Below are 19265 nucleotides of genomic sequence, written 5' to 3' on the forward strand. Positions count from 1 at the left end.
CTGTAATCCCAGCACTTCGGGAGGCCGAGGCAGGCGGATCATGAGGTCAGGAGATCGAGACCATCCTGGCTACAGTGAAACCCCGTCTCTACTAAAAATACAAAAAAATTAGCCCGGCATGGTGGCGGGTGCCTGTAGTCCCAGCTGCTCGGGAGGCTGAGGCAGGAGAATGGCATGAACCCGGGAGGCAGAGCTTGCAGTGAGCTGAGATCCGGCCACTGCACTTCACCTGGGCGACAGAGCGAGACTCCATCTCAAAAAAAAAAAAAAAAAAAAAAAAGTCTCAAGATTAGCCTGTTCCCAAATCTTTATATATGAATATTCTGACATACAGAAACCAACAGTTCAACTGAAAAAAAAAAAAAATTCAATGGTTGTAAGCTGTAAGTTCCCAGTTATCTATACATTAAGGTAAATTTCATTTGAAGACTTAAGGATCAAACTACTTATTTAAAAATCAAAACTGCTTATTTATTCTCTATTAAAAGCCCTCACTTGTAAATTTTGCTTTACACATTAGAGATTCTGTGAAGTCATTACTTAAACATGAGATAATTACTGGCACAATTTTGTGTGCTTGGAAGAACCTCAGAGGGTTGAAAGGCATATTTAGTGCTACTCCCACTCTTTACTGACAGGAATTAAGCCCATTACTGCTGTGGCGTTTCAACCTAGAGAACAGGTTGTAATTACACTTAAGTACAGCTAATCCACAGAGGGTTGTGAAGTGGGCTGAGGTTCTGTTAGCTGAACCACAGTGCCATCTTGTGGCCAGAGGATCAACTTGTTCTGATGCTTCTGAAACACATTTGAAACTTGTCAAAGGATGCATTTTTAAGTTAACTAATTAATTTATATTGTTATTTTTATTTTTTGAGACAGAGTCTCTTCTGTTATCCAAGCAGGAGTGCAGTGGCACAATCACGGCTCACTACAGCCTCCAACTCTTGGGCTTAATGGATTCTTCCACCTCAGCCTTCTGAGTAGCTGGGACGACAGGCACGTGCTAACCACACCTGGCTATTTTTAGTAGAGACAGGGTTCGCCATGTTGCCCAGGCTGGTCATGAACTCCTGGGCTCAAGTGATCCTCCTGTCTTGGCCTCCCAAAGTGCTGGGATTACAGGCGTGAGCCACTGTGCCTGGCCAAGGGATGCATTTTAATAGGTCACTATTTAGGACTGTTATAAAATTAATCTGAAAGTCTGTATGAGAGAAATTAGCCCATAAGTGAAATTATGTATCTCAGTTACCATCTCTTGCATGATATTAAATGCTAGGATTTTAAAACTAAAAGCTATCAATTGTGAATAAATTTTTTGTTGCTGTTTTTCTTAATGTTAATTCCCAGCTGGCCTCCAGCATAAGAGATCAGAAAGACGGGGTGTGGAGAGCACCTGGCAGCCCTTCCCTTCCAGGCATGTCCTGACACACTCGGCTCTTACCTTCCGCTTCATACTCCTCACTGCGTTGCGTCTTCCAGTGCTAGAGGAGGCAAGAGAAGATTAGTGTGCTTTATAACTTATTCAGAAAGAACTATCCTAGCTTTTCTTAGAGCAGATCACTCTCTGGCTCTGAAATCATCATCTAAGTGAGTCACATAATTTCAGGACTCTCTAGTGTATCCATCTAGATGAGTTCTCTTCAGTTAACCAGCCAATCAGGACGAGACTCCTAAGAAACACCACACAGCCTTCTGCAGCATTTCACCAATGATTTGTCCTCATTTGCTAGGTCACTTATTCAACAGCAAAACCTATCAAAACCAATTAAACCCAGCCAAAGCAAATATCCAGTATCATCAACCAACAAGTATCTATACACATGCATTTATGAATTTATTCTTCAATAAATGTGTACTGAGTGCTTCTTTTTGTGCTAGGTACTGTGCTAAGTCTTGGTAATACAACCATAAACAACCATGAACAGGACAAACGTATTTCCTGCCTCAAGAAGTTTATATGCTAATGAAGACAAGCAGACAAGAAAACAGGAAATACAACAGGGTAGTATTTTAAGTGCTATGACAAGGAAGTTCAAGATGCTATGTGGCTACACAGATGGGATACTTTAGACTTGGTAGATCGGGAAGAAGCAATGTCTAAACTGAGACTCGAAGGATAAACTGCAGAGAGCCAAATGAAAAGTAGGGGACAGTTGTTATTTGCTAAAGCAAGAAGGCAATAATGAGCCTGGTTTATCTGTGGCATAGTGAGGAGAGAGATGCAACTTAAAATAAGTAGGCTAGAGAAAGTGTAAGTAAAATGTACATTATCAGTAAATTACATTAAAGGCAGTTCAATTTATCTGAATTGGACCATTTTGCCACCTTATCATGCTTCATTACTCCTGCCTCTTCTCCAAAGTCACAGCATACAGTTGTAATTTGTGCACTGCACAAAAGTGCCCTGCTAAGGGCACAGGTCAGGACCAAAATTCAGCCCTTGCTCCACTGGCTGGGGACGGTACAGGTCGTCTTTTGACCAGTTGCAACAAGTAGGTCCACAGTGGCTGTGGCTTCCAGCAAATGGCTTTATCCTCTCCAGCAAACTGCCCCAAACTAATCACTGTTATGGGGGGTTACTACAACCATCAAAGAAAACCCTGCTAGAAAAGGTGAATCGCCCTTTCCAAATGCAGCTGCTGTCATAGCAGTGATCTAGCTTTATGAATGAAGCTGCCTTTGGTAACAAGTAACCAGCACATTTTCTGGGTAGCTGACCTGTACAAGATGACTTGATTTCTTAGAATCCGAAAATAAACTCGACAGGAAAGTCAGCCTAATTAATACCTGTCTCTAGAACTTGGATTCCTCATGACAGATGGTATGCCACGTACAATTTAGATGAAATGTTGTTTTTCAGTAGTTCATTCACGTTAATATGAGTTGAAGTTCTTCTTTCAGGCAATCTACCCTCATCTACTTTATTCTCCACACTCAACAGTGGTAGTTCTCTCCTCTTAAATGAGGTCCAACCACCTATCATGGTTTCACAGGTCCACGTTTTACTTAGATATTTAAGATAGTATCAATTCAGAGAGTTCATTTAATTTGACCATACCAAACTGACAATGCTGAGATGGGTTACTGCTGACAAACGGAAGACACCAAAAGGCCATAACTCAAAATGCTGAAGTTCACTACAATTCATGCAGATTACAATGGAAAGTCACTAATAAACACGGTATCAATGAAAAATGAATTAGGACATGGTGTGAGTTTTGCTTGTGATAACGATTTCATCAGCTCACTCAGCCTACATTTCTACATAAAGACGTCTCTCCAATCTAGTGGATGTCTGAGGCATGGTGGGGATGGGGAGTGAATCGTAAAGTCAACGGTCCTTCATAAATTTTCTTACATTCTCATTTCTGGTCAGAATTAAATTGTTTTTGCATAAGAAAATTTAGGGCGGGGCGCGGTGGCTCAAGCCTGTAATCCCAGCACTTTGGGAGGCCGAGAAGGGCAGATCACAAGGTCAGGAGATCGAGACCATCCTGGCTAACACGGTGAAACCCCGTCTCTACTAAAAAATACAAAAAACTAGCCGGGCGAGGGTGCCTGTAGTCCCAGCTACTCAGGAGGCTGAGGCAGGAGAATGGCGTAAACCCAGGAGGTGGAGCTTGCAGTGAGCTGAGATCCAGCCACTGCAGTCTAGCCTGGGAGACAGAGCGAGACTCTGTCTCAAAAAAAAAAAAAAAAGAAAATTTAAAAGAACAAAATCATCCTGCCTGTCTGTCCCTCCACATTTATTTCCCTAGTCAACAGAGCAGACAATTGAAATGCTCATACTACTCTGGCATCCAAAATTATAAAATTCATTATTTAGCATACCAGTTGGAAACACCCCAGAACTAGATCCACTAATTCCACCTATGACAAATAAAATAGGGTTTTATGGTCTCAGAACCATTGGTCAAAACCTACCAAATCTCAAACAGGGGATGATTTCTAACAGCAGAAACAAATGGGAGAAATGGCAGGAGAATGTTATCACTGGCCCCAAAACATAAAGAGAGTCCCAGTTGGAATATACAGCTGTAAAAATGCAAAGCACACACCTTCGAAAAATCCTTGTCATTACTAAAGCATTGGCTCATTTACTTCTCAGTTCATCTGAAAATAGTGAGCACAGAATTCAGAGAAGCAAGATGCTCCAATATACTGTTTCCAACGTCTTATGAGTCTATGGGACTGGGTGCTTATGTCTGATTCACTCTCTGGGACAGCACTTCCCTGCTGCCTTCTTCCCTGGATTCTTACTCCTAACTAATAAGGGATCGAGTACGGAGGCCACTGTGTAGACTTAGGAGCCAGAGTGCCTGGTGCTGAATCATGGCTTCCCTATCAGGTTGGCCTTAGGCAAGCTTCTGACGACTTCTGCCTCAGGTTCTCTGCCTCTAAAATGGGAACAAAGTAGTACGTATTTCACGGAGTTATGGTAAAGTGCTTAGAATTGTGCCTGGCACATAGTAAGCTCTATACAGTTTTGTTATTTTTATTGGACATATGTTTATATGATACATGTAGAATTTATTTTAATTTCCATATTTAAACTTAAAGCATTCAATTGGGTCGGCCTGGGAAGGTATCTGTCATTCATATACATTTGTAAGAAAAATGCCAAGTCTTCCCAGCAGAGAAGCAAGAAACACAGACAATTCACATGAGGCTACATAATTTAAAAAAAAAAAAAAAAATGGAGGAAGGTTCATCTCAACAGCAATCAAAGAAAGATTAAAACCAAGAAGTCATTTTGTTCCCCACAAAAAGGTCATTTTGTTCCTATTAAATTAGCAAAGTATTTAAGACATGACTTCTACTATTATCAAGGTTATGATTTAAAATAGGTCTGTTTATATGTCATGGGTAGCACCGTAAATGGTTATTACTTTTAGTAACGTAATGGCTTTATGTATCAAAAGCAATAAAAATGTTCATACTTTTTGGTCCAATAATTTCACTTGGTATTCAAAGACAATAAAATCGAGGAAGAAAAGCCATATGTGTAAATATGTACATCACAGCACTTTTTGTAACAAGAAAGTATTAAAAACAATTTAAATATTCAACAACAGCCTAAAGTATAATGATACATTATAATGTAGCGATTAAAAGCATAATTAAAAAACCATGTAGGAACATGGAAAAGCATCTTATGAAACGTTAAATGAAAGACCATTACAAAAATGCTATCTATACGATGAAAAAATATTTATACAATTAGACAAAGGCTGGAAGGAAATGGAGATAATAAAAACAGATGCATCTTGGTTGAAGGATGATGGGAAACAATTTCCTTTTATTCTTTTACTGTTATAAATGTTGTTTATGCAACAGAAACAGGTACAACTCTCACTATTTGCCCACTAAGTTTTCACTAAATTCATTTCCTGTGACTTGGGGGTGGGATAAAGGGAAGCTCCCTCCTTTGGGCAAATATTGCTCTGCAGCATCTGCAACATCTCCCCATATTATGACAGATGAGGAGGTTTGGTGGGAAGCCCAGGTGCTGCTCAGGCTGGTGAATGTTGGATGCCAACGCCTCCTAAACTTAGCAGACTGCGGCAAGATCAGAGACACTCAACTGAGACCTGCCTTGCGGACTGAGACCATCCCAAAGAGACATTCTTGAGACAGTCCAACCCCAAAGCGTCAGATATGGCACAGCCTTCGAAAGCCCAGACAGCATCCTCATCTTCAATGATTTCACACAAAATCTTAAGGCAAGTGGGGGTGGAGGTTGGGGGAAAAGGATAAACATGGTTTTTGTTTGGGTTTGTTTTTAAGACAGAGTCTCACTCTGTACTGCAGCTTCAACCTCCCAGGCTCAGGTGATCCTCTGGCCCTCCCCGCCGACCCACCTACAGGTTCCTGCTACCACACCAGGCTCATTTTTGTATTTTTTTTTTGTAGAGATGGGGTTTTGCTATGTTGCCCAGGCTGGTCTTCAATTCCTGGGCTCAAGTGATCCAGCCACCTCAGCCTTCCAAAGTGTTGGGATTACAAGTGTGAGTCACTGCACCGAGTCACTTTAAACATGTTTTAAAGTCTTCTGGGAGCAGCGGTATCCCAAGAATTCCTTTGTAAGAAACACAGATCCAGCCAGGACCACCCTGCTAAAAGGAGAAACAGGCTTAGACTAATGGCTACATTTTCATTCCAAGACCACCTCAGTTGGAGATGGGGCTTACCACACAGATATGAGGAATTCTGTGCTTCATCCTACCTAGTCTCCACCGAGGATCTGTTCCCTTAATCAGAGGGAGAAAAGCACAGGGTGGTTGAGCATTTGTTATTAAATTGCTATTTCGGGGGGTGGGTGGAGGAAGATTCAATTCATTCACAGCTCATTTATTTTCATTCTCACTGCCTGGAGCCAGTAGTTCCAATTAGAAAGCAGGGAGAGGAGGAGGTTAGAAGGCTGGGAAGTATTAAATCATTCGGTTACTGGAACACCACCAGTAAAGGGAGGCATCATTCTGGAAGAGGGTCCTTCAATTGCTGATGGCTTTCGCAGCACAGTGGAAGCCTGGCAGGTGGCCTGTAGACATAGATCTGCGATGAACACTAGAAGGACGATTATCACAAAAATCTTTGGAAAAGTAGAGGGGAAAGCAAGGGACAATGGCTGAGATGTGTTCACAAGACTGAATTCATAAGGTTTATTTATTCCCTTGAAATGTATGTAGCCTCCCACTGGAGAAATAATGGATATTAAAACACATAAAAATCATCCGGTGGGACTTCAGTTTCTCCCTACTCTGTAGGCACCGTTGTGGACAAATAAGCAAAAAGGTTTGGCAGAGACACTTGTGTGGGCTGTTTGGCTCCACCACTTTCCGTGACCCCTCAGTACCTTACAAAGTGAGGAGGGCACTCCAGTGCACCCAAAGGGACATGCAGCCATATGCTTGGCACTTAGGAAACCTTAGCTACTGTTATTATTTCAGTCAGAAAAAATAATGTGTTTAGGCGTTTAGACTGCAGAGCCACACTTGAGTTCAATTTCAGGTCTACCACTTACTCGTGGTGTGACCTTGGCCAAGTTACTTAACCTCTGTATGCCTCAGTTTCCTCATGAGTACATGAATAACAACATGTACCTCTGACGGTGTGCTTCATATTTGGAAAGCACTTACAACAGTGCCCGGTAAGTGCCAAGCATTTGTTAATAAATATTACAATTACTATTCTTACTACTTGGATGTGTAAAACTAGGCCAAGGGCAGAAGAAACAGCAGACAGACCAGTGCCAGCTTTAAAGAACAAACCCAGAAGAGACTCTCTTTAAAAGTTACAGCCTTGATATGTTAATTGGTTTTAGTTATTTCACAATGTATCCATATATCAAAACATCATGTTGTACACTGTACACGTACATAACTTTTATAATCATACTTTAATAAAGTTAAGGAAATCCCCCAGAACTATAGCTTTGAGCATGATGATTGTGATGAGGCGATGAACTGCCAATTCACCTTAGGATCAGGGCTTCCCCTGGGGCCCCTCCCTGCAGACAGTGTCCCCTAGGCAGCCACGGCTGGCAGGGGCTGCCTTGTCCTTCCTCATTACCATGCCAGTGTACTGGCCAACAGCCCCACTTGAGAGTAGGCAGAGGGGAGAAGGTCAGAGGTTGTCCAGCCCCAAAATGGCTGCTCACAAGACAGTCCCCACACCCTAAGGCAGACAAAGGGAGTCCCCCCAAACCCACTCTGTGGGCCATGCATCTCAATGTCATGCTGGCCATTGTAGCCAGCTCTTGCGTTGTCCTACAGCTGGACAAGGGTGCTCTGCACACGGCGGCTGCACAGGCGGCACCGATTTTTGGAATGCTTTCTTTGGAGGGACATCTGCTTTGCTGGACTGCAGAGCAGATGGCCCGAGCCTCCTGGATCTCCAGCTTCCAGTCCCAAGGCCGGGCCAGCATCTGCAGCCTGTGGTCCTGGTGTGGCCCCTGCCCACAATAGCCCAGCCACTACCCCCACCAGCCATCTGCTCCAGCGCAGACCTTTGCACCCCGCAGAATGTACGGCTAATTAAAATCATTACGGGGGCAGATGTGGGCCATTCTTTCCCAGCAGAGGTTGCCGAGCTGATCTCAGCAGCCTCAGAGCCTGGCGTAGATTTTTTTTTTTCCTTTGGAAAGGAGAAAGCCCTGTAAACCCAGAGAGAAGAGGAAGGAAATGTACTAGAGTAACACAGCTCCCCAAACTGAGCTGTAGTTTGCATTTAGAAGAGCAGCACATTTAGCTAAGCACAGGAAGTCTCTGAGAAAAACCAGAAATCAGTTTAAGAAGAGTGCTCATTAAAGAAACTTCAAGACTTTCAAAAAAAATACAGCATTTATGGTGTATTTCACTAACAGTCCTAAGTATTTACAAAGCCTGTGCTCTGAGCTGGGTAGTGGAAGCTGAGTGCGCCTGGCAGGGCTGGCTATTGTTTCTGCAGGGACACACTTCCTGGGACTGTGGTTCATTTTCCACTATGCCACCTTTGAAGGCAAAGGCAATGGAGAGCCTGACAGCCCAGCTCCCAATCTCTCCATTCTGAACTCCGGGACAAGCTCCTAAGGCCAGGGTTGTCACGACCAGAATGCAAATCAGTGCCTTTATCTTTTAAGGCAATTAACTGCTACAAGTGCATGCAGGGGATAACAGGAATTAATACGATTTTTAAATGCACATACATTTAGATGAGTCCTATTATAAATTCACACACATTTAGATGAGTCCTGCTACACTGAAGGCTAAAAGGCCTTTGGTACCACTGGTTCAAGGAAATGCTGAATTTAAGAGTTTGGGCCTTAAGCCTCTTCTCCTACCAAGCAAGGATGGGGACTAGTTTTGGTTCACTGGATTTTAAAGTCCTTAAAGGAAAGAGATTAAAAAAATACCTTTCCTGCTCCTCAGAGTTGCTCAGTAAGTAACGAATACTACTTTTCTGTTGGAAAATAGTTAATGATAGGTAGGACAGAAAATGTTACTGTCATCATGAAAATTAATTCTTGATTTCTTGCCTATTTTAGTTTCTAGTTAGAAAATAAATATTATAAATTTTTGATCTGGAAGGAGGTGGGGGTGGGGTCTGGTCTCCAAGAGAATTGCCGCTGGGATCAAGTCAGGAAGGCTTACCAGGACACCAAAGCCTAAAAGTATGTGTCAGAAAAAAAGACATTTTATAAGCTTTGAAGGGGCTTCTTTCTATCACTTTCAAATGATCTACAATTGCATCTTGAATGAATGTTTCATCTCTGGGAATAGCCATATGATCTGATAAGACTTAAGACAATGAAGGAAAAGACTGGAATTCCATTAAAAAAAAAAAAAAGTCTATCCTGAAGACATCATAGCCTTTGGTAGAATAAATGGCATCAACAATAAAACTGCTTGCTTTGTCAAAGACCAGAACAGAAAATTTAACAAGGGAGTAATAGGAAAATAGGTGCATTTCAGCTACAAAAGATCTTAGCAGAACTTCTCTTGGTTATTAAGTTTACTCCAGAATTAAATATTGACTCTGTACGATGTAAATGAATAATTCATAAACTGCAAAGTTATGCATACATGAAAATGAACATAAGGGAAAAGATAAGTCAGTTTCACACTTCTTGAAGAAGTTTCATTTTATGTAGGGTAGTAAAATCAGTTTGTCTTTTTTTAAGCTTTTTAACAACCACCTCCCCATCCTCCTACCCTCACAGTCCCAACACAAAGACTGGATTTGCTTGTAGTGCAGTAATCAGCTTTAACTTTTCTCTCAGGTCCTCACTTAAACCACACTGTGCAAGCCAATGGTTTTGGCTTACACTACTATTGTCTACAGTTGGAAAAATGACTGTATAACACCCTTGCTGTTGATAAGAATCTTACTAGACCCGATTTATTCCCTGTGGAGGAAAACAGTTAACAAGGTGTACCCTGTTTTCAACCAGGGCAGAAAGCAAAGTGGCCCTGCCCCAATTGTATTAATTGCACAACCTTTTCTACCAGGTCTGAGTAATCGAGAACAGAATTGAGAATTAGTTTAGTTTAGTTTTGTTTTCCTTTCCACCTACCCTCAGAAGAAACATGAGCATAAAATTCAAGGACAGTTCAGTAGCTATTAATACACAAGGCAAAAAATGTACTCTTCTGACTCTCACTTGTTTCTTAACGAAGTAAAGCAAAAACAGTGACAACCAAAATCTTCTCATTAATCACACCATAGGTTGGAATCAAGAAGGTACCCTTTGTTAGTCTGGATTAATTCAGAATAGAAATGGCCAACTGAATTGACTTGAGCAAAAATGATCCTATAAAAAAAGAAAAATCACCACTTTCTTTTCAATATCACCCAAGATGAGAGGTCAGACTCCCAAGGAATCCATTTGTCAGATAAACACGTGAAATTGGAAGTCGAACCCTCATGGTATCCTGATGGTGGGACCTACCTGTCACTTATGAATTAGCACATTCTGCTTCGGGATTTCCAAATGAAATTCTGAAATGCGTATTTTAGTGCTGAAAATCTGGCTAGGTTACAGCAGCCTTTCCCTACAGAGTAGCTTTATTGCCTTGTAAACTAAACTTGGCAGAAGAGACACGCTTAATAGCTAGGTTATATATTTTCTGTTTCAGCAGGAAAGAATCAAAGTGCCTGATAGAAGCATGGGATGGGGGAAGGGATGGAAACTACTAAAATGTTTACAATTTATGTTGGGGCTTTAACGTATACAAACTAAAACAAAAGTAAAACATGATCAAAAGCAACTCGTAACAAGATTTATTTTCATACATTCTACTCAGGAGAGGAGGCCAAGGTGGCAGAACATTTGCTACCCCCTAGTGCCAATATGGGCTCTCCCACCCGTGCCACCACATCACAGTGGGCACTCTGAATAGGCACCAGATGAGCTCCAAGTCCCTTGTAAGTAATGAAGCCTGAAGCTTCACAGTGGACTTACATTAAATATAAACTTAGTTGCTTCAAAGCAATCTCTATAATAGCCTCCCTCTCACATGCCTATATTTCTAGATGTTTTCTTGAGTGGGAGATGAAGGGTGGAGTTGTAAGTAGACTGCAGTGAATGATTCTCAGTAATCACTGAGGATGACCCGTAATTTGGATTATGCTTATGGGCAATAGGAGAAGGCCCTCCAAATAAGGACGCAGAGAAAACATTGTGAACCACTAACCCAAGAGCCTAGGAAGGAATTCTGGCTGACCTGTAGCAACTTCCCGTACTATGAAATCACCTTAGAGGGCAAAAAAGGAGAAACTATTATTTTATCTTTTCAGATGACTGTCTGCTCACTAATCCCTATAGGATGAGTTCCTAGAAGGAAGCCAGCCCCCTTGGGGACAGTTTTTACAGGAATTGTGACACTGTTCCATTCCACTGCCCACCCCTCCACAATCCTCAGAAAAATAAAATTATTCTTTGATGCAACCTAGAGCTAAAATTCGTCTTCTCTTGAGTAGCAACAGTCAGATTTCCCTCTCTTTAACTTCGGATGATGGGTTTAGGCCTTTTATTGTCTTCATCACAAACAGAAAAAGTCATTTTAGGAAAAATGAGGCATGTCTGAGAGCAGGGGAAACTGAAGTCCAAAAGTGAGCTGAGAATCCCTCCTTTCCCTAAGCTGGGATCCCGAAGTCAAAGGAAAATGGCAATCAAAACAAAGAAGGCCTGGCTCCAACTCCCCATCTTATTACTCCTTATGAAATAGTCACATCAGAGGAGACTCGACCCCAGTCCCTCCTTCCACATTGCCCAGTAGCCCCAGGATTAAGTATGAGCCCAAGTTGGGAGCCCAAATTCCCAACATCCTCAAAGAGAGGAGACAGAAGGGCTTTCAGCAACCAAAAGGGAGAAAAAAACAGCCAGTAGTAAAATAAAGAACTGTCAAGAGACCGGGCGCGGTGGCTCACATCTATAATCCCAGCACTTTGGGAGGCTGAGGCAGGTGGATCATGAGGTCAGGAGTTCAAGCCCAGCCTGGCCAAGATGGTGAAACCCCGTCTCTACTACAAATACAAAAATTAGCCAGGTGTGGTGGCACGTGCCTGTAACCCCAGCTACTAGGGAGGCTGAGGCGGAGAATTGCTTGAACCTGGGAGGCGGAGGTTGCAGGGAGGCGGAGGTTGCAGTGAGGGGAGATTGTGCCACTGCACTCCAGCCTGGGTGACAGAGTAAGACTCCATCTCAAGAGAAAAACAAAACAAAACAAAAACAAGAACTGTCAGATTCAGAACTCATTATAAGAGGAGGAAATCGATTCCACACATCATTGAGAATTTTTTTCCTCCTGCTCTGCAGCTGGGGGCCACTCTAGAACAGGGAAGATCACTGGGTCTCCTCAGAGACCTGCACAGCTTCTGTAGAAGGAACAGAGGTTTCTAGAGCAAGCTTGTGCTGCCCATTGCATGAACTTCTGAAGGCCAACAGAATGGCCCTCAACTGCTAAGCCTAATATGGAAAGTGGCCAGAAACAGGAATGCTGTCTTGACATAATAGTAAGTAGCAAGACTGACGCATTGACAAGGCTGTACCACAAGATTCCTGCATACACGGCAGTGAAGGCAGCGAGTGTGACCCATAGCCATAGCTGCTGTGCAGAGCTGGGCTTTGCCCTTTTAACTGCCAACAGGAACATCGAAAATGTCTTGTGTGAAGCTATTAACTTTTTTTTTTTTTTGAGACAGGGTCTTGCTCTGTCACTCAGGCTGGAATGCAGTGGCATGATCTCGGCTCACTGCAACCTCTGTCTCCCGGGTTCAAGCGATCCTTCCACCTCAGCCTCCCCAGTAGCTGGGACCAAAGGGCATGCACCACCATGCCCAGCTAACTTTTTTAAGTTTCGTAGATACAAGGTTTCTTTATGTTGCCCAGGCTGGTCTTGAACTCCTGGGCTCAAGTGATCCTCCTGCTTCAGCCTCCCAAAGTGCTGGTAGGCATGAGCCACCATGCCTAGCACTGAAACTTAATTTTTTAAAGAGATGAAGTGATTTGAAAACTGACAGGCACAATTCAGCTTACAAAACACTTTATTTTTAGGCAAGAAAGCAGTTGGATGGGCTTTGGTTTGAGTCTACTTTTGGTAACAAAAAAAGGTGTGGTACAAAGGTATTATCTTGTATTCCTACAGGCATTGCTCTGGTGTGGGATATAACAGAATAGCAAAGTTGAGTCAGTTGGAGTCCTTGCTGAGAACAGAAATCCAGAGAAATGACCAGCCCTAGGCCTCTCTTTGCAGTTCTGTTGATGGAGGGTGGTGAACGCTACAGCTTCTGTGTATAGCATCAAGAGTTTGTATCTAAGAGGTTTCTGGAGGAGTTAAGGGAAGTTGTAAGTACATCAAGGGTGACATGATTGTCCCAAAATACCCTTTAACTGAGACATAAGCCACAAGATTTTGCCCAGGCTCAGACCTCAACTCTTATCTTTATTTATACATGAAACCAAAGTCTCACTTTAAAAATAGTAAATCTCCCTGGGCACCAGTAGATAACATATAACAAGGATATAAGAAATATGTTGCCAGCAACAAAGTCAGCTCTGCCCAACAGCTTTCTGGGTATTCCTAGATGAGGACTAGAAACTCATGTCAAAAAATAAGTAAGCATTGACTTTCTTAGTACCAAATAATAATACCTTGGGGACTGAAATAGTTGGGGAAATGAGATATTAAACTTGAAAGTGTTTTCCAAATAACAAAAATCTACCCCCTAAAGGACTGAGACATTGGAACCATTTTTTTCATAAAGATGGACATTCCACACCACTCAGGGTTATAGAACAGACTTTATGATACCTTTCCTGACAATAAGAAAATGATCATGAATGCTGTACTAACTGAAGTATGTAAATTACTTGCATCCCTGAGATTATATATGTAAAATTTTTGTGTGTATGAGTATATGTGTTTTACTGGGGAAAGACCCCTATCTCAATTCGCAAAGAGACCCAAGAAAGCAGAAGGACTCCTGAAACTGTTCTCAGCTTTTTCTGCTTTTGGCTTTTTCTATTTTCAGCTGTCACTTCTCATCCACACTACTCTTATACCACTTTTGTGGGTTTTTTTTTTTTTCCCTCTTCTCTCTTCTAGTTGCTTTTCTCCCTCTCTTCTCAATAACATTTCTGCCACTGCTGCTTCACTTATGGTGAAGGACAAGTGTCATTTGTTTTTTTAAAAAATGATGCAGACCTCTGATCAGCAGACTGGGCATGTGTCCTTACAAATATCCATATTTTTTGCCAACATTTGGGCTCAACACTTGGACTCTTTTTAGTTACTTTTGGATTTTGGGGTATTCTGGAAAGTTGAGGAGGACACCGGATGTCTGATTGCTGGGGCCATTTTTGGGAGCAAGCTTCCTGTAGATTTCAGTAAGCTGAACATGGATGTTAGACTGCAATGAACACACAGGTGTGCGTGCACAAACACACCCACCCACACACACACACACACACACACAGAGTCCACTGACAATCTACAGACCACTTTCAGAAAGTTAAGGTGCTTTGTTTCTTTTCCAATTTATATTAGTATCTGAAATATCTGCAGCCCCAGTCTGAGCTGGGATTTGCAAGAAATATTTACAGCTTGCTCAGCATGGCATTTTCAATCATGTTCTATAAATGGGATGCTGGTAAATGAGCCATAAAGAAAGAATAAAGAAAATGTTACTGAACCTCCTTTATTGGTAGATTATGGCAATATGCAAAATGAAAAGATGGGGAATGAGGGAGGCTGGCAACTCTCTGCATGCTGGAGAACGAGACAGTCCTGGGTGCAAGGAAACCAGCAGGAAGAACCATGGCAACTGCTGGGCACTGGAAAGCACCCCTGGCTCAGTATCTTGAGGCAGAAACTAAGTGTTCGAGCTGCTTTATCACACTATGAAAGATAAGATGCAGGCTCTCAAAATGCCTGAACACATTGCTTTCATTTCCTGCTATAGATGCTGTTTTATAGTTTGGGGCAAGGGGAGGGGAGGAGCTGGTTCACCTTTTAAATAGCTAAAAATGATCATGCTATAGAGGAGAGAGATATTCAAGAACTAGAAGTGGGAGACCCCAGATGATGTGGACATACCTGAACTCTAAATGTATACATGACGCATGCACAGAAATGTCAGCTCTCCAAAAGCTGAAACGAGGTAAAAACATTCAAAAAATAGAAACATTATATGTGTCCAAAAGGCAAGTAATAAGATTAGCAAGGAGTTGGTAACTGAGAAAAGCCCACATTGTGTCATCAACCCCCTCAGCTCTTCTGTCTCTGTCCTACACTGATGTGGGGCTCGTGATCCAGATGAACGTGCACGCCCAACTCCTTACCTCACTGCAGTCACTGGCTGGGATGTGTGAAGGCCGCGCTTCTTCATCCAGTGGCTCAATCACTGTCACTTCGGCAAACTCCTCCACGGACTCTTGGAACTCAGGCAAGGACCTTCGTCCATAACGCTTCCCACCTCTAACATATTTGGGCTGAGCTTCTAGTGAGCAGTCTGAGTGAGGAGACAAGAGTTGAGGCCACATGACATCAGAATCTCAGTTCTTAGCTGCCACTCACAGCCATCGGACACAGCCTCTTATACCAGCCTCAAAATAGACCACCACTGTTTGCCAGTTGTGGTGGCTGTGGGTGTATATGAACCATCAGGTCAGATGCAGAACACGCCTTCTAATTCTGAATGATTTATGGGACCATGAGTATATATCTGCACATGATGGGAGCCATCCAACAATGGCAGCAAGGGATCTGACTTAATAGTAGAGGATTAAGGTCAGGAAAAGGTGAGGGGTCACATTTGTTCTTCTGTTTATTAAGCTGGGTTTTCCAGCAGGGTGGGGAGACATCATATTAACAAAGAGTCACCTTGGAGGAAGTCTTAGAAAATGGTAATACAACGGACACCATATCAGCACTGTAAACTTAGTATCCACATCAATTAGTCTGAAACACCCTCCCTTACCTTAGTGATTCCGCTGTTAACCATTCCACTCTCTGATCTATCAAACAAGCAGGATGACAGAACAAAGAAACGGACACAGCACATTCTAAGTAATTAATGACAGCTAGTTACTTATATGAAACCTGGCATCAAGATCTCATTGTAAAATTAAAAGCAGTGAAATAAAATAGCAAATGTGAAACCACAGTAAAAAAACAAAAACAAAAACAAAAACACTGTATTGTTTTATCTCTTTGTAAGCATCGGTGTTGTACAAAATAAAAAGGAATGTGCATGAGGAGAGAGTCATCTCTTGACCTCAAAGAAGGACTTCAGCATTTTGATATCACATGTCTCAGGTTCAACATTCACCACCTTCCCTGTCACCATCACCACCACTGCTGGATCACCACTGCCATCACCACCACCACCACCACCACCTCCACCACCACAACTACAGGCTAAGCTTTTTCCACAATTGGAGCTTTAAAGCAATAAAATAAATACTTCACTCTATTCAAATGTTATCTCGGATATAGATTTTTTTTAGCACCTTGTACAGGATTAGAATAAAATGTTTCATTAAAGTACAAAAGATGGCAATGCTTTGATTTCTGTTGTCTGATTGTCCACACAGACATACTCTCTCAAGAACAGATATGTATTCTGTTTGAACATGAGTCTTAGCAAGGTATGTCTGAACTCAGACATGTAGACTTTTAAATGAGATTATGTATACATATTATAAAAACGACAATAGTTGATTAGATAAGAACTAAAAGAATGACTGTTCCTTTACCACCACTGAAACCATGTTGGGGTTCAGCCATTACTTCACAGTTTCCCAGGGAGGACTGGCGACCCTCTTTGACTAACCACCTCCCCGCCATGTCCTTCCGCTGAGACAAGCTCAGATTTCACTAACTTCACAAATGTGGCCAGACACATCCTGAAAATGCTCAGCAAAGCTCAGAGTGAAGTATTTATGCTAGCCATATCATTTCCAGTGATATTTATATCCAGCTTTAAAAAAGTCCCAGTCAAGTCATTTTATTAGGTCGAGTGATTCTCTTACAGGAAGTGTTTAAGCATACAAAATTTATACTGAAAATTGCATGCATATTTGAAGGTACCTTTTATCAGAAGACAGTGTGTCAGCTTGTGACCATTCAGGAGCGGCCCAGACACCCGAGCTACTTGTTGGCAGCTGACACCCACAGATGCTAGTCAGATAAGAGGCAATGCAGAACCATCCTTAATTTATTACCTATTCTTAAATTTTGGTGGCAGACAAGATATACCATTAGTGACCATAGGGTTTGGAAAAGATTAAAAGGAACACTTAGAACCTTGGATAATGAACCATGGTATTTTCCCAGTGTAAGAACAAAGTCGTATCCTGGGGATAGAAGTGGCGAAGGAGCTCTTATTGCATGTTGCACTTAATCAGCAGTAAAAAAAAAAAAAAAAAAAAAAAAAAAAAAAAAAGCAGTGGAACAACACAACTATCTTTTAAAAATCCATTGTGATCTAATCTCAAACCTACCGTGGATGAAATGGTTCCCTAGTTGTTTACTATTCACTACCCCATGTAGTGCATGGTGTAGATGCAGTAGCGGATTCTAAACAGCTCTTTTTCTAAACAATAAAAGGTAATAGATTATGAGCCATCAGGGACCCTGTGGAGTTTTGGTTTATTTACTCATTTATTTTTTGCATTGCCAGGCATTAAAACGTTTATTTCATTATCTTATTTTATTATAATAACCAATTTGAGCAAACTTTAAGTTAATATCCTTCATAGAATATACAAACATGATAAAGTCAATTTCTAGAGACATCTACTAAACTGTGTAACCTTTCTGGAATAAAGACATTAGCACACACAAAGAAAAATGGGTTAAAGTTTTCTCATCACCACGCATGTGACCAATAACTAAGTGGATTAATCACACCATTTAAAAATAGTCACCTCTTAGAATGACACACTCACACATCCCTCTCCCATTTAGAGCATCTGCCTCATTGCACTTAACATGATACGAAGGGAACAGAGATGGCAAAGGTAAGGATGTCCAGAGAGAACATTCATGGTCAACAGCCCTTCCTGGGTTAAGCATTGAAAGCACTATGTTTCTCCTTATCAATCTCAATCAGAGATTTTGAACTGAAAAGCAACAGTTCAAGGAACCATGCGAACTCTAAGACACGCTTACCCACTCAAGTTAAAGAATGCCTTGAGCCTTTCTGACCATGCCTAATGGAAGAGATCCAAAACTGCAACCCGGGGGCTAAGTTTACTTACTTTATGAGCACATCCAGATGGAACCTTTATTTTTCAGGGTGTCATTCTGGAACAATCTTACCTATGTCAGATAACATGGAGGCTTTTGGTTTATTAAGAAATGAAATTATCGACATCACAGAGCTTCCTTTAACACAGGTGAGAGTAACTGCTCCAATCACCACCTCCAAGAAGAGACATGAAATGCCTGGCCAATATGGCGAAACTCTGACTCTACTAAAAATACAAAAATTAGCCAGGTGTGGTGGCTTGTGCCTGTAGTCCCAGATATTTGGGAGGCTGAGGCAGGAGAATCGGTTGAACCTAGGAGGCAGAGGCTGCAGTGAGCTGAGATTGTGCCACTGCACTCCAGCCTGGGCAACAGGGCGAGACTCCACCTCAAAAACAGAAACAAAACAAAACAAAAAGAAATGCTACCAAAACAAAGTATAAAGGACTGCCATTCCTTCAGTGTTTCAGTGTTTGAGTTCTTTGAAAGTATATTTATGATTCTCCCTGGACTGTCAAAATTCTGAGCCATTTTTCCTTCTTTCCCATTTTCCTTTTCTCCTACTTGGCATCACTACAAAAATTAAAATGGGCTTCAAAGGAAAGCAGACAAGCCCGGCTTGCCTAGAGCTGTCTCAGACCCCATCCCTGGAAAGCTTATTATGAGACACACCAATCAGAAGAAGGTGGCTTTGAGGCAGTCCAACCTGACCTAGTTTAATGGTCTAGGTTTTATTCCATAAACCAAATGTTTGGTTATGAGCAAGGGACAATAGAGAAACCTTGTTTCAATCCTCTGCTGGAGTAATGTGGAAGTGAGTAACAGTCTCTACAGAGCATGTAGGAAAAACATCTGATCCAGGAGTTAAAAAGATGAAGAAAATACTATTCTTTCTGCCCTTAGAAACGACAATTGGGATGCTCACATGCCACATTTGTTATTTCACATCGCATCTGTCCCAAGAAGAGAAACTCCAGAGCTGTGATAATGTTCCCCTTCCAAATCAGGATAAACCACCATGCACATGTA

General features: G+C 41.8%; 1 protein-coding gene across 1 annotated transcript in view; it reads right to left on the minus strand.

Annotated features, from left to right (window-relative positions):
• NIN (ninein) overlaps positions 1–19265 on the minus strand; it is a 111530-nt gene that overhangs the window by 59815 nt on the left and 32450 nt on the right. Inside the window, 2 exon segments of the mRNA XM_030929904.1 lie at positions 1445–1484; positions 15326–15495. Coding sequence (XP_030785764.1) covers positions 1445–1484; positions 15326–15495 — 210 coding nt within the window.

This window comes from Rhinopithecus roxellana, chromosome 5, assembly GCF_007565055.1.
Source record: "Rhinopithecus roxellana isolate Shanxi Qingling chromosome 5, ASM756505v1, whole genome shotgun sequence".
NCBI lineage: Eukaryota > Metazoa > Chordata > Mammalia > Primates > Cercopithecidae > Rhinopithecus > Rhinopithecus roxellana.